At 54.8% G+C, this 13,427-nt stretch overlaps 1 protein-coding gene across 3 annotated transcripts in view; it reads left to right on the top strand.

Annotated features, from left to right (window-relative positions):
- The window catches only part of LARS2 (leucyl-tRNA synthetase 2, mitochondrial), a 120,409-nt gene that overhangs the window by 14,270 nt on the left and 92,712 nt on the right, over positions 1-13,427 (top strand). For all 3 annotated transcript variants that reach the window (XM_006170123.3, XM_014584873.2, XM_027768938.1), the window contains 2 exons: positions 11,343-11,434; positions 12,103-12,163. In XM_006170123.3, the coding sequence (XP_006170185.1) occupies positions 11,343-11,434; positions 12,103-12,163 (153 nt within the window). The remainder of the gene's footprint in view (positions 1-11,342; positions 11,435-12,102; positions 12,164-13,427) is intronic.

The following is a 13,427-nucleotide window of genomic DNA, read 5'->3' on the forward strand; positions in this document are numbered from 1 at the left end:
GGGTGGGAGCCTGCTCGCGAGTTGGCGGGAGCGCCTGTGGACCCCTCACTCGCTCTGTGTCGTGTGGTCCTCCGTACCTCAGGTGCCTTGTGGTGGGAGTGTGTGCGCTGTGGGGGTCAGAGCTTACAAACCAGGGCTTTGTTCTCCCAGAGAGTCACTTTTTTATTTTTTAAGAATTATTTATTTAATTTTATTTATTAGTTTAATTTGCCATAGGGCACATGCACTCACCAGAGACAGACAGAGACGAGAGACAGAGAGGGAGAGAGGGAAAGTAGAAAGCAAGCCTCCAGATCCAGGACTCAAACCAGTTGGCCATGTGGGTGTCCTTGACCACGCTGCTGGCCCCAGCCGAGAGAGCCGCCTATCAACCCCGCGCTGGCTCCCCCTGGCCCTTGCTGTCGGTAATCTGCAGGTCTCCACGACTTAGCTCTGTCTGAAGATTCTAGTCTGAGAGTGTATCCGAGCTGACGTAGCACGCAGTGTCCTGTAAAGGAGGCCACGTTATGGCGGCTCTCGGCCACCTGAAGAGTTAGTCATTTGTACTACTTGGGTCAGTAGTTCGCATCCCCCTCCCCGCCAGGGCCACTCCAGGCAGAGCCCCAGCCCGGGGACTCAGGCCCCAAGACGACAGCAGGAGTCCCCCACCGCGCCGGAAGCCCCAGGTCAGGTCAGACCCAGGATCAGCAGCCGAGGCTTCAACTCTGTTCCGCCACTTCCCAGCAGCCCCTTACTGTCTCTGCGTCCCACTTTCCTCATCTTCAAAGCAGGGGCAGCAGTGGCCTTCCCAGAGCCTCTGTGAGGACTAAACCAGGTGGTGCGTGTGCCTAGCCCGGAGCCACCCTTAGGAAGCGATAGTGCAGGCACTGGGCGTGCTGATGGGATATGCCCCGAGCTGCCTGGGAGAGACGCCCCAGCCCCCGGTAACCACGTCCCTGTTCGCGACTGCCGGAGCGGGCTACCCGGCTGCCTTGAGACGCAGCCCGAGTAGCTGCTGTTCCGCCCCGCGACCACGTTTGGAGCCCTGTCTGCTATTGCAGCGATGCACTGACTCTCTGCCCACATTTGGAGCCCTGTCTGCTGTTGCAGCGATGCACTGACTCTGCCCACGTTTGGAGCCCTGTCTGCTGTTGCAGCGATGCACTGCTCTCTGCCTGCCACCTCGCTGTGACTTTTCAGAGCGTTGTCTCATCCATTTCACTTACACCAGCCTGTCGTGGGCGGCTAGTGAGTGGGCAGACCGCGCTGTTTGCTGTGAGTACGGGCACCTGGGCTACCCTTTTGGCCCTCGGCTTCACTTGCTCTGTCGCTCTATTTAAGATGAAAGTCCTGGGACCAGCACTTGGTGTGATGGCTATGTCTCTGAACTCCCATGTAGTCGACTGTGGTTCAAGTCCCAGACCTGGTGGCTTAAACTCATGCCAGGCTCATGTGCGTGCGTGCCCAAGATCCCGGAAGAGTGGGAGAGGAGATGTACTCATTGACTCTCTGCCCACGTTTGGAGCCCTGTCTGCTGTTGCAGCGATGCACTGCTCTCTGCCTGCCACCTCGCTGTGACTTTTCAGAGCGTTGTCTCATCCATTTCACTTACACCAGCCTGTCGTGGGCGGCTAGTGAGTGGGCAGACCGCGCTGTTTGCTGTGAGTACGGGCACCTGGGCTACCCTTTTGGCCCTCGGCTTCACTTGCTCTGTCGCTCTATTTAAGATGAAAGTCCTGGGACCAGCACTTGGTGTGATGGCTATGTCTCTGAACTCCCATGTAGTCGACTGTGGTTCAAGTCCCAGACCTGGTGGCTTAAACTCATGCCAGGCTCATGTGCGTGCGTGCCCAAGATCCCGGAAGAGTGGGAGAGGAGGGATTTCTCGCTTTCTGTCTTTCTGTCTCTGTCTTTCTGGTGAGTCCATGCACCCTATAGCAAAAACCTCAAAAAAAAAAAAAAAAAAAGGTTCCCGTGCGATTAGTTTCCTGTTAATTTTCATAGTTTGTATTGAAGCCAGAGCATCCCATGTAGGACCACCAAATTTAGTGAAAATTCATTTGGCCATTTTTAAGTGAACGTGGTAAAAGAGAAGCAGAAATCTCAGTTTGACTTTGGTTGAGAGTTTTCAGACCCTCCCCGCTCGATGTCAGACCTTGTTCCAGAGACCCAGAGACCCAGCGGGATCAGGCTGGGTGGAGTTTAGTTACCCTCACTGCAAGGAGGGGAGGGACAGCTCATTCGGGACTTGCAGCCAGGCGCCGAGATGTGTGTGGATGAATTCAGGCAGTAACAGTCCCTCGACGCCACCAGCTTTATCCCAAACTCCGGGTTTTCTATTGCGTTAAATGGAAATATTGGAGTCTTAAGTTGGAAATCAAGCAGTAGGTCAAAGAAAAATTAAGCAAACCTTGCCTTTTTATTTTATTTATTTATTTATTTATTTATTTATTTATTTGAGAAGTTTTTGCTATAGGGTACATGCACTTGTCAGAAAGACAGAGAGGCGGAGAGATAGAAAGTGAAAAATCACCCCCTGGGGGACCCAGCATGAGTTTAAGCCACCGGGTCCAGGACTCCAACTGCGGTCAACTACACGGGAGTCCAGTGACATAGCCATTATGCCAACTGCTGGTCCCAAACCTTTTTCTACTACTTGTTAGTTCGTGGATTTGCTTTGTTCTTGAGTGGAGATACCAGGGATCTTCTAAATATTCATAGAAAAGGCATATTATGAAAAAATGTGCATGGATTTCAAAAGTTGTTTGCATCAAAATAAGCTCATAGTTTTTTGTCTGATAACACACGCGCGCCCGACAGAGAGCCCTTGCACACATGCGGGCACCCTCGTCGGTGTCTTGTGCTGCCGTGACAGGCCCTCCAGCTCCTCAGGGTCCTGGGCACTCCTGCACCCCTCGCACATTTCAGCGTGACCCAGGATCCACGCATGCAGTCAGTCACGTGGCCCCCAGCCCTGCGCTCTGGCGCACTACAGCAGGGTGGCCGACACTGGGCCCGACTCAGGCTTTCAGTCTGTGGCTCGTGGTATGGCCGGAGTTCTAGGGCACACTGAGAATAGCCTTGTGGGAGGTGAACCCTGCACTGACCACGTAGCCAGTCTGCTCTCGGCAGGGCTCCCGGTGACCTCCATGGGTATGTCTCTGTCCTCGTCTTCCTCAGCTTCAGCAACTCATTCACCCTGCTCTCTGGGCCCGAGGTTCCTCTCCCCAGGCTCCTCCTGCGTCTCGGTCGTCCTCTGCCTGTACCCCCAGTTCACCCTGCCCCACTGCAGCTTCGCATGCTCCCTCAGGCTGGGAGGGCTCCCCTTTACTCTGTGTGCTGAAAGCTTTGTCAGAAATGAGTGTGATGCTTAGTGGATGCTTCCCCAGCGTGTACTGAGTGACTGGTGGTGTCTCTCCCGTGGCCTGTTACTGTGGCACAGTCACGTGGGCTCACTTATTTTATAGCGAAACAACCTTACATTCTCAGGGCAGATCCCTTTTCTTCCTGGTGTGTTTGAACACATCTATTGAAATACGCGGCTTGCTAGTATCCCTGTGTACATCAGAAATACTGATCTGTCACTTTCTGGTGATGTCCTTATCTGGCCTTGGTATCAAGGTTATGCTGGCTGGTCCTGGTGGCTTGAGAGACACACCAGGCACGTGTGTGTGCATACCCAGAATCCCAGCAGGGAAATGGGGGAGAGGGGACTGCAGCATGACCATACCCCATTCGGGGATGCCGCTTCCCTGTCTCGCTCTGTCTCTCCATCTGTCTCTGGTGAGCTCACGCTTTCTCTGGCCATTAAAAGGAGAGAGAGACAGGGGCACCACCCAGAACTCGCACCCTGGAGTCTGGCACGCCAGTTTGTGCTCCTAAGCCTTTCTGTGTGAGCACGTGGGTGCAGGATGAGCCCTGCGGGCTTGGCTGAAAAGCAGATTCTGAGTCTGGGTCCTGGGTGGGGCTCGGGAGTCTGCATGGAAATACGCATCCCAGGCAGTTCTGGGCAAGTCCTCCTCCAGGTTTGGCACTTGGATGAACAGACGGTGTGCACAAAGCCAAGTGGACGTGGCCCTCTGCGTTCCAGGACAGATGGTACTGCAAGAGGAAAGCTCTGAGCCACAGGCAGCTGAGCAGACCGTGGGCATGCGCGGACTAGCTGTGGTCTGTGGCACCGAGGGACAGGCAGGAATCAGGCTCTCCAGACAGAACAGCGACACCACCTGCCCTGCCCCCCTTCCGGTTTGTGTGGGATTATCCATGAGAAAAGCCTTTATTTATTTATTTATTAAAGAGGTTTTTGCTGGGTTTTTGCAGATAGCATAAGGTTATGTTGCTGGACTCCCATGTAGTTGACCACAGTTCAAGTCCCAGACATGGCGGGTTAAAACTCATACTGGGTGCCTGTGCATACATGCCCGCCCAAAATCCTGAGAGGAGAAGGGATTGGGGTGTGGCCATCCTCCCTGGGGGGGTGATTTCTCACTTTCTCTCTGTCTGGCTCTCCAGTGAGCGCACATGCCCTATAGCAAAAATCTCTTTAAAAAAAAAAGATTTTTGCCTTAGGGTGCATACATTTTTGGGGAGTGGGGGTGGGGGTCACTGAGGGGTAGAGGAGACAGACAATGAGTAGTCCCTTCCCAGTGGGGATGGCCACGCCTCAATCCCTTCTCCATTCTCCTCCTATGCACACGCACCTGGCGTGAGTTTCAAGTCTCCGGGTCCAGGACTTGAACCATGGCTGGCCATGTGGTAGTCCAGTGACACAACCCCTACGACATCTGCTGAGCAAAGCCTTTAAAAACTCTCATGCAGGGTTTGAGTGTAACCAAGTGAAGGGAGTCAGTCGGGAAGCCCTGGGGCTGGGTGTTGAAGCGGGCCGTCTGGGCCTCGGGTCATTGGAAGGGGCTGCACTGCCCATTGGTTTCCCCTGAAACTTGCAGACCAGCGACGGATGTAAGGCTTGACCCACGGGTGATTTCATCGCGTTCCCCTGTAGACACAGTGGGTGGGAGGTAATGGCCCAGCCTCCCAGCCGGCTGGTCTCACCGCCGCCTCTGGTCCAGAAAGCACGAGTACCAGGTCCTCCCAGAACCGGCCTTGGACTCGTTTATCTCAGGCAAAAAGCCACCAGGCATGGGCCAAGTGCCGTTTCCCGCCTGGGCCTTTGTGCTGTGCACCGCGGAGGAGGAGAACACCGTGCCTGGCTGCCCACGGTACCAGGAAGCGAGGGGACAGTACACACTGCTCCAGTTCCCAGTCAGCGAGCGAGCGTTCACGGAGGCCCGAGGTGCCTAGCGAGGTGCCTGCTCCTCAGATTTGCAGGCGGCTGCAGCATCGGAAGGTACACGGTGGCTCTCCGGGGCTCGTCCCCTCTGCTGTGACTGGCAGGGGGAGGTGTGCCGCTGGCCCAGTGCTTCCTGGACCTGGCAGCCCCAGCCGGCCGGCGTGACGGGTCCGCGTTCCCGGAGGAGGTCTGGGCTTTGGGTCTAGGTACCGTCACTTGTTTTTTTACTGTGAGGAGTCACTTGATTTTAATCTCCGATCTGTAATGATGGTGGGTTATTGCACTTGCTAAACAAAATTAAATATTGTGTTTCTCCTTCCCGAGAAATAGCAAGTGTTGACTCTGTTCCAAAGGGACCACGACAGTCTCTGAAAATAGCAGTAACCATGGTTGCTCTCAGCTAGGCTCCGAGTTGGTTTCAAATAGGAAGCTTTGTCTTATGGTGAAAGGGACAGAACGCGGGCCACTGCCCGGGAGCCGCTGGCTCCCCCTGGCCACCCCCCGGAACCGCTGGCCACTCCCGGGAGCTGCTGGCCGTCCCCATAACTGACTCTTTGTCCCTGGGAAGGTGGACAGTGTAGCCTCGGCTTCCTCCCCTCCACCCCACACTCCTCCTAGCTCCACTTGTCTTACCTCCTCGCTGGACGAGCAGCTGTCTCTTTGCCTGCCCGTTTTCTCTTCTTAAAGTGTTTTCAGGGCCAGCAGGTGGTGTGGTGGTTAGGGCGCTGGACTCCTACGTGTCCGACTGCAGCTTGAGTCCTGGACCAGGTCTGATCCTGGACCTGGACCTGGACCTGGAGGCTTGCTTCCTTGCTTTCTCTGGTGAGTGCAGGTACCCTGTAGCATATTTTCAATTATTGCGTTGTTGGGAAAGTCATGGTGCATTTTTGCTTAGAGAAAACAGGAAAATATGCTTTACTTTCCCAGCAACAACATAGTAATAGTAAATTAAATAAATAAATACTTGGCAAATTTAAAAAAATTGTACATTAAATTTCATATCACTGGACCAGCAGTTGGCGTAATGGCTGTCGCTGGACTCCCATGTAGTCAACCGTGGTTTGAGTCCCGGATCCGGTGGCTTAAACTCACGCCGGATGCGTGTGCGTGCGTGCCCAAGATCCTGAGAGGAGAATGGAGGAGAAGGGATTGCGGCGTGGCCATCCCCCCTGGAGGGTGATTTCTCGCTTTCTGTCTCTCTGTCTCTCTCTGTCTTTCTGGTGAGCATACATGCCCCATAGCAGAAACCTCTCCAAAAAAAAAAAATTGCATACCCCCCCTTGAGCAGAAGTGAGATACCACATAGGCAGAGCTGGCGCCCCCTTTGGCCAGCCCCTTCCCAGTGGGCCCCTCTCTCCAGGTGTTACTGCCGGCATTCCCTGAGCCGGGCCTGTTTGCTGTCACACGGAACTGTGTTCTCTGCCACATCCCCCTCCTCCGATCTCCTTGTTTCCATCCTGCGTGCCGACCTCGATGCTGGGGCTCAGCCTGGAGGGCAGGGGGCCTGCTGGGTGGGCCATGGCCATGGCCAGCTCCCGGGCCTTGCTCCTGGCCAGTGGTGGTGTGGCGTGGCTGAGCTCTGACCCCCGTGTTTGCTCTGCTTTGTAACCCCTGGTCATCCACCTCGCCAGCTGGCCTCACTGGTCGCAGACCAGATCATCTCGCAGGATGTCCCTCTCTCTGCCCTGGCTTGTGTCCCGCGACTAATCCAGTTCTGTCTGGGCTGGCCAGCCCGTCCCGGGTCCTGCCGCTGGTGTCAGCCTGGGGCTCTGTTAGCTCTGCTTCTGCCTCTGTTTTGCAGTCGGGAGCGGCTGATGGTGTTCTGCTTTCTGAGTTTCTGGTGGTGTTGTGGGCCCCATGGCTTCTCACTCAACTGTAGATACCTAGCGTGTCTGTCCCTAGGACCAGCTGGAGATGGCGGTCTTCCAGACTTCGGAGGTTTAGCTACCAGGACTTACTCTAACTCTTTCTGAGCATCTTCCCATTCTCTGTGAGTAGCCTGCTGCTGCCCGCTGAGACGTCACAGTTCTGTCTTCCCAAATCAATGGGTGCATATGCATTTTTTAAAGGTTTTTGCCATAGGGTGCATGCCCTCACTGGAGAGAGACAGAGACAGAGAGGGAAAGTGAGAAGTCACTCCCCTAGGGGGAATGGCCGCACTGCAGCCCCTTCTCCTCCATTCTCTTCCTAGGATTTTGGGCACACATGCACACGTGCCTGGTGTGAGTTTCAAGCCGCCAGTTCTTGGACTAGAACTGTGGTTGACCATGTGGGAATCCAGCACCTTAACCACCAAGCCATCTGCTGGCCTCAAAGTATGTCTTCAATAGACATAAAACATGTATAAAATACCCAGAAAAACTGTTCTGAGGCTGCACAAAGCACTCACACCCAAGAAGATGTTAACGCCTTGCAAGTTGAAAGGATTGGGTGGGGCCCAGCCTATAAATCCAGACGCTGCTGTTTTACCTTTCACTGCTTCTGTGAGCGAGCGAGAGCGAGAGCGAGAGCGAGAGCGAGGGAAGAGCTCCCATGACCCTCTTCGAGCCTGAGCCAGCCCCAGGTCCTGGGCACACACCAGCCTGGGGTATACCAGGGAGGTGCAGGCTGGAACCTCCTCCCCGTGGGGTCAGCCAGCGCCCCTGGGCCTCCACCTCTCCTCCTGGTCATTTTAAGTGGTAAGTTGCTTGGTCGGCCCACGTGAGCTGTAGGTACAGTTACTTCTCCTACTGTGGAAGGATTACAGCAAGTTATGCTGGTAGAAAGAAAGAACAGGCATTTAAAAACTACGAAGAGCTTAGAGCGAGCGGTCGGGACTATCTTGGCCACGGAGAGGTCAGAAGGAAAGTGCTCTCTACCCGGAGGCACCTGCTCTGGGCAGCACGGGGAACCAGGCAGGGCCGAGGCCGAGGCCGGAGTACCCGCTGTGCTTTTCACGTACACTGGCCACGGCAGCGTGACCGGGAAGTCGGAGACCAGCTCTGCATCTCCCTTTCCTTTAAACCTGCTGCACGTCTTCATCGTCTGTCTCCCTCCAAGGAGCACCTCATCTTCGAGCACAGCGTGAGCTCTGGGGCTCTGGGAAGACACAGCGGGACTGTTCCCATGTCACGAGCCTAGCTTCGAGATGCAGAGGCCTCCCGTAGTCTGTGTCCTGTTCTTCCTTTAAGGCAGCCCTTATTTCTCCTTCAGTTTTGGTGAAAATATGAAATATTAAGAAACTTTAAGATCTTTCTACTTTATTTTCATAGACAGCTTGGATAACACGTGAACTAAGAATACCTTCTCATGTTAATTCCATCTGAAAACAAAAATAGAAATGAATAAGTCGGTTACGTAAATCCAGACTCATTTTCTCCTGACAGTCTCTGTATTGGCTTTATTTAAAAATGTGGACAGCCCCTAACAGAATGGTAACGGCAGAAGCATCGACTCGGTGCCATCTTGGCAGTTCTGACAAAGAAAGCGAGTGGTAATCACCCTCCCCCTTTTCTCGTGGAGCAGTTACACAACAGGTGCATCGTTCTGCCGAGGAAGCGAGGAAGCGGCCTCATGGGGCTCAGCAGCAGCGAGGAGCTGAACCCGGTGCCACCCATGGACGTATGCAGAACTTTCTGGAAATCCAGCACATATTCCAGCCTTTTTTTTTTTTTTTAAGCTTTTGAAAATTAAAAAGAAAAAGAGAACTGTGAGGTTTAGTAATGAATATAGGAATATGTTTGTCATTTATGGATCAAGCAATATTCAAGAGAAAGTTTGAATATCCTAAAGGGTGTTTGTCTTAGCCAGGATGCTTGGCTGGCAGGACCGAGACCCAGCTCAGACCAGCTTAAGCAAAAAGGAAGATTTTGTTTGTTTTTATGGATCTCCGTGTAACTCACAGAGCCAGAGGAGCCTGCCCTCCCCTGCCCCGGAGATTGAAGCCTGGGCTCCTTCCTGCCCTTGTCCCTCCTCTGCCATTCTGCATGCAGGCTTTGTTTTCTCCACTGCTCACACGGTGGGGGTGGGGGCTGAGCCGCCCAGGCCCTCTTGGCCTCTGACCTGGAGGAGGGAGTGCCCTCTGCCTCTGGCCTACCTGCAGCTTCTGGAGAGGGCTTGGCATGCCTCGCCTGCAGCCCAGGGGCTGGGGATCAGATGGGGGTGCAAGCCAGGTGGTAGGGGACAGCCTGCTCAGGGAGGAACGTGCTATTGGGAGGACGAAACCTTCGGATCTGCTACACTGAGCAAGAGGATGAGAGACCTCAGGCCCGAGAGGTCAGCCGGGTTGAGGGGTGTCTAGTAGGTTCCTAAAACCACAGAGAACAGGTAGACTCGGGGGATGTTGGGACGTGTAAACACACACACAGGTGAGCATGCACACATACGCAGATCATGAAACAGCGTGTGTAGTAGGTTCTGTCCCCGTAAAAATGAGCAAGCAAGCGCGTGTGCGTGTGAGTACTAAGTGGATGGGTCCGGATGGCGTCTGTTCCGTCAGGGAGCTGAGGAGGACTAGGCCTGGGCGTGGGACCGGCTTAGTCTTACGTATCATGGTATCATGCCGTTGCCCTCATGAACATGAGTGTACTGTTACGTTCTTAAGTTAAAACCATGAAGTAAAATAGACGGGACCCACTAGAGTGACCTCGGGGTGTGGATGCGCAGTCGTCAAGCCACCCGGGACTGGGCCACGCAGTCAGCCCTGTGGGATCCAGCTATCTCAATTGCCCCGTGTGCTGGCCCCAAACTGAGGTTATTTTAGGCATTTTTAAATTTATTTCTTCCATGAGAGACACAGAGAGAAGGACAGAGAGAGCGTCCCTGACAGGTCTTCTGTGCTGTGAGCCCCCTGGGGCAGGCGTGTGTGCCTGGCCCGCACAGGGAGGCCCCAGATGCACACCAGGGCCTTCCCACAGGGTGTCCGTCCTCACAGGGCTCTGCATGGCTGCTGTGCCACCCGACATAAGTGTACACACGAGACAGGGCTGCGCGGAGGTTTGCTTTCGTGCCGTGTCGAGTCCCCCTGCGGTCCCTCTGCAGGCCTCTTTTCTGTGTGCTCCTGCGTGTGGTCTGAGCTCGCTTCTGAGGGCCTGGTTGTCTGCGCAGGGTGGGGCGTTTCTTCCTGACTGGTGTAGGGGAGGGACTTCAGGAAGGAATAGGGAGGAGGGATAGAAAGGGAGAGGAAGAGCAGGGCCTGGCGCCTGGGGCCAGCCGCCTGGGGCCAGCCCAGCAGGTGCCTGGTGGTGTGAACGGAGGTGGGCTGTGGGCCAGCTAACCAGGAAGGGAGCAGACCCAGACTCCGAGGATGAGCTGGGATGGACCCTCTTTGGTTGGCCTAGAGCTGAGATGCAGAGAAGCCCCGTGCAGTCCTCCCTCTCGACGCGTGTCCCGGGGTTGCTGCCCGTGGGATTCCCGCAGGGAGAGGAAGGTTCTGTACCTGCAGGGGCTGGCCGAGAGCCACCAGCCGCATCCTCGAAAGGAGCTGGTGCAACCGAGGAGCTGTGTTTTTTATTCTTTAAGGTTTTTTCCATAGGGTATGTGCATTCACTGGAGAGACGAGAGAGAAGGGAAGTGAGAAATCACCCCCCAAGAGGGGTGGGCATGCATGCACACGTGCCCAGCTTGAGTTTCAAGCTGCCAGTTCCGACTCAAACCAAGGTCGGCCATGTGGGAGTCCAACGCCCTAACCACCATGCCACCTGCTGGCTTCAGGGATCTGCATTTTTACTTACTTCCTTTTAGCTAAGGTTTGAGTTTCTGTAGTCCTACGAGGCTGGTGCTGCCTTCTCTGTCTGGAAAACACCGACAGGGACAGCACTTCGAACACCTCTACATTACATATATGCATGTTTTCGAAGCTGAGAGAAACTTCATAATTTCAGAAAACAATTGGGTTCCTTAAAGACAGTACAGATTGGAAAAAGAAAATGACAGTTGCTTGTGAAAACACTCAGGGCTGGCTGCGTTGGCATTTTGGCTTATGCCGTGGGCAGCCAGTGGGCTCCCAGCTGCAGTTCGAAATCCCACAGGAAACGATGATGCTTGTTGCCCAGGGTACCCACCTAGGCTTCTGTGCTTGTGCTCTGGGCCCTAGGTCATCAACCCCATGGGATGGGATGCCTTCGGACTGCCTGCCGAAAATGCCGCCATCGAGAGGAACCTCCATCCGGAGAGCTGGACACGGAGGTACGTGTTCGCAGGCGTGTTCATACACCGGGTGCAGAAGCCCGCAAGGCAGTTCCACCCCGCGCACGAGACCCAGAAAGCACAGCCAATAAAGCATCCAGCCTCTGGACATAAGGGGGATCATGTCTATTGCTGCTTGTCTTTAACACACTGTTTTCTTTTTAAAGTTTCTTTCTTTCATGAGACTGTGCGCGCATGGGTGCACGCAAGAGAGAGACGGAGGCAGAGACACAGAGACAGGCACCCCTGAGGGGGTCTTATCACACGGTGACCCTCCTCCCCCTCCAGCTAGTCAGGGTCCTGGGTGCCAGGCCGATGTGTTTTAGGTTTTGATTGACAACGCGCCGCGTGGTTTCCCGAACTTCGTACGTGGAGGTTTTTGTTTCCAACCACCTTTGAACCTGTAGCCCCTCGGCCTGTGTTTGTGCAGGATGTAGAATGTGGGTGGGCGGAGTGCGCTGTCCAAGGGGCTGGCTCTCGGATTGCCAGGGAAACGGCAGCCCAGGCCAAGGACCATTGTGGTTTCCAGTGGATCCTGAGCAGGTTCAGAGAGGGGTGTCTTCGAATATGTGGATATTTTCATTGATTCCAAGTGTAGTTTATCTATGGCTTAGAGAAGAGTCTGTCTCTAGCGGCTCTGAAATGCAGGCTTCTTCCTTGTTTCGCAGTAACATCAAGCACATGAGGGGGCAGCTCGACCGCCTAGGCCTGTGTTTCAGCTGGGATCGGGTAAGTCAGCCCTTCTTCCCAGGAGGTCGCATTTCCAAGGATGAGGAAGGTCCTGTTTGCCCGGAGGAGGGGAGGGAGGAAGGCTGGAAGCCGGAGGGAGGGTGAGAACACAAATAGAACAGTGTCCTGAGGGAATCGTTTGCCTGCAAACAAGACATTTTCTGTGGGCTTCCGCTCAGAGTGTCTCCAGCCACTTCTGCAATGCTAACAGAGCTGCCTAAGACCTGGTGAACTTAGGAGAGGTTTATTAATTTGACTCACCGCTCTGGTGGCTCGGAGGCGTCTGAAAATGGCGGGAGGTGGGCCTCGGAGCAGAGCAGAGCAGAGCACGTCTGTATCCACGCGTGTCCTCCCTTGCTGGTCTCATTCCCTCTGCCGAGAACCAGCCAGAACCGAGCCATGGGAGCCCTAATGCCCTCATGAGCTGGTCACAGCAGGGCCCCTACCCTGGACACCACGAAGGAACTACGCTGTCCCCGAACACCGCTCCGGCGCCAGCAGGTCCCGAGTCCGAGTTTCCGGGGACTTCCCAGACACGCACTGCCGAGGGCAGACCTGGCGGCATCCGAACCCTCGCGGAGTTCGTGTCTCCCTGGGCTCCAGAGTTGGCTGTGGGCCGGGTGGCCGGACCACCCTGGGGCCCTTCTGGACCTGGGGGTGCCCTGGGGCTTAGTATCAGGCCACGGCGAGCACAGCTGTGGGTCTTCCCATGTGGCAGTCTCACGGGATCTCTTCCCGAGCATGGCTGGGGGCGCCCTCCCCTCTGTCTCCTGGAGGAACGTGCATTTTCTTTCTGCATGGCCGACTCCATTTCCGTAGAATGTGTGTTTTGTGCCGTTTCTAATACAGATACCAGTTCTGCCTGAGTGTTTTTAGGTTGGTTAGTATTTTCCTCTTGTTCAGTTCCCGTTGTCTTTCTCAAGCCCCTTGGCCGGATGCTCCTTCCCCCTTTCTTACTGTGCTGTCTCGCAGGCCACACATGTCAGCAATTTCTTGAACACAAGGAGGCGCTCTTGAAGATCTACCGTGCCCCTGCGCCCTGCGATCAGCCTCTCCGCTCACTCGGCCCTCGGTTCTCCTTGTCTGTGGCAGGACTTCTCTGTGGACACCTTGTGTGTCTCCTCCCGTTTCCTGGGGGAGGCAGGCTGGAGGCGGGCTTAGACCCTGAGCCTGAGGGGTGCAGAAGCGTCACCACAGTCTCTCCCCTGTGTGTTTCTTTTTCTTTTCTTTTCTTTTCTTTTTCTTTTTCTTTTTTTTTTTTTTT

Source organism: Tupaia chinensis, unplaced genomic scaffold, assembly GCF_000334495.1.
Source record: "Tupaia chinensis unplaced genomic scaffold, TupChi_1.0 Scaffold148065_1, whole genome shotgun sequence".
Lineage (NCBI taxonomy): Eukaryota > Metazoa > Chordata > Mammalia > Scandentia > Tupaiidae > Tupaia > Tupaia belangeri.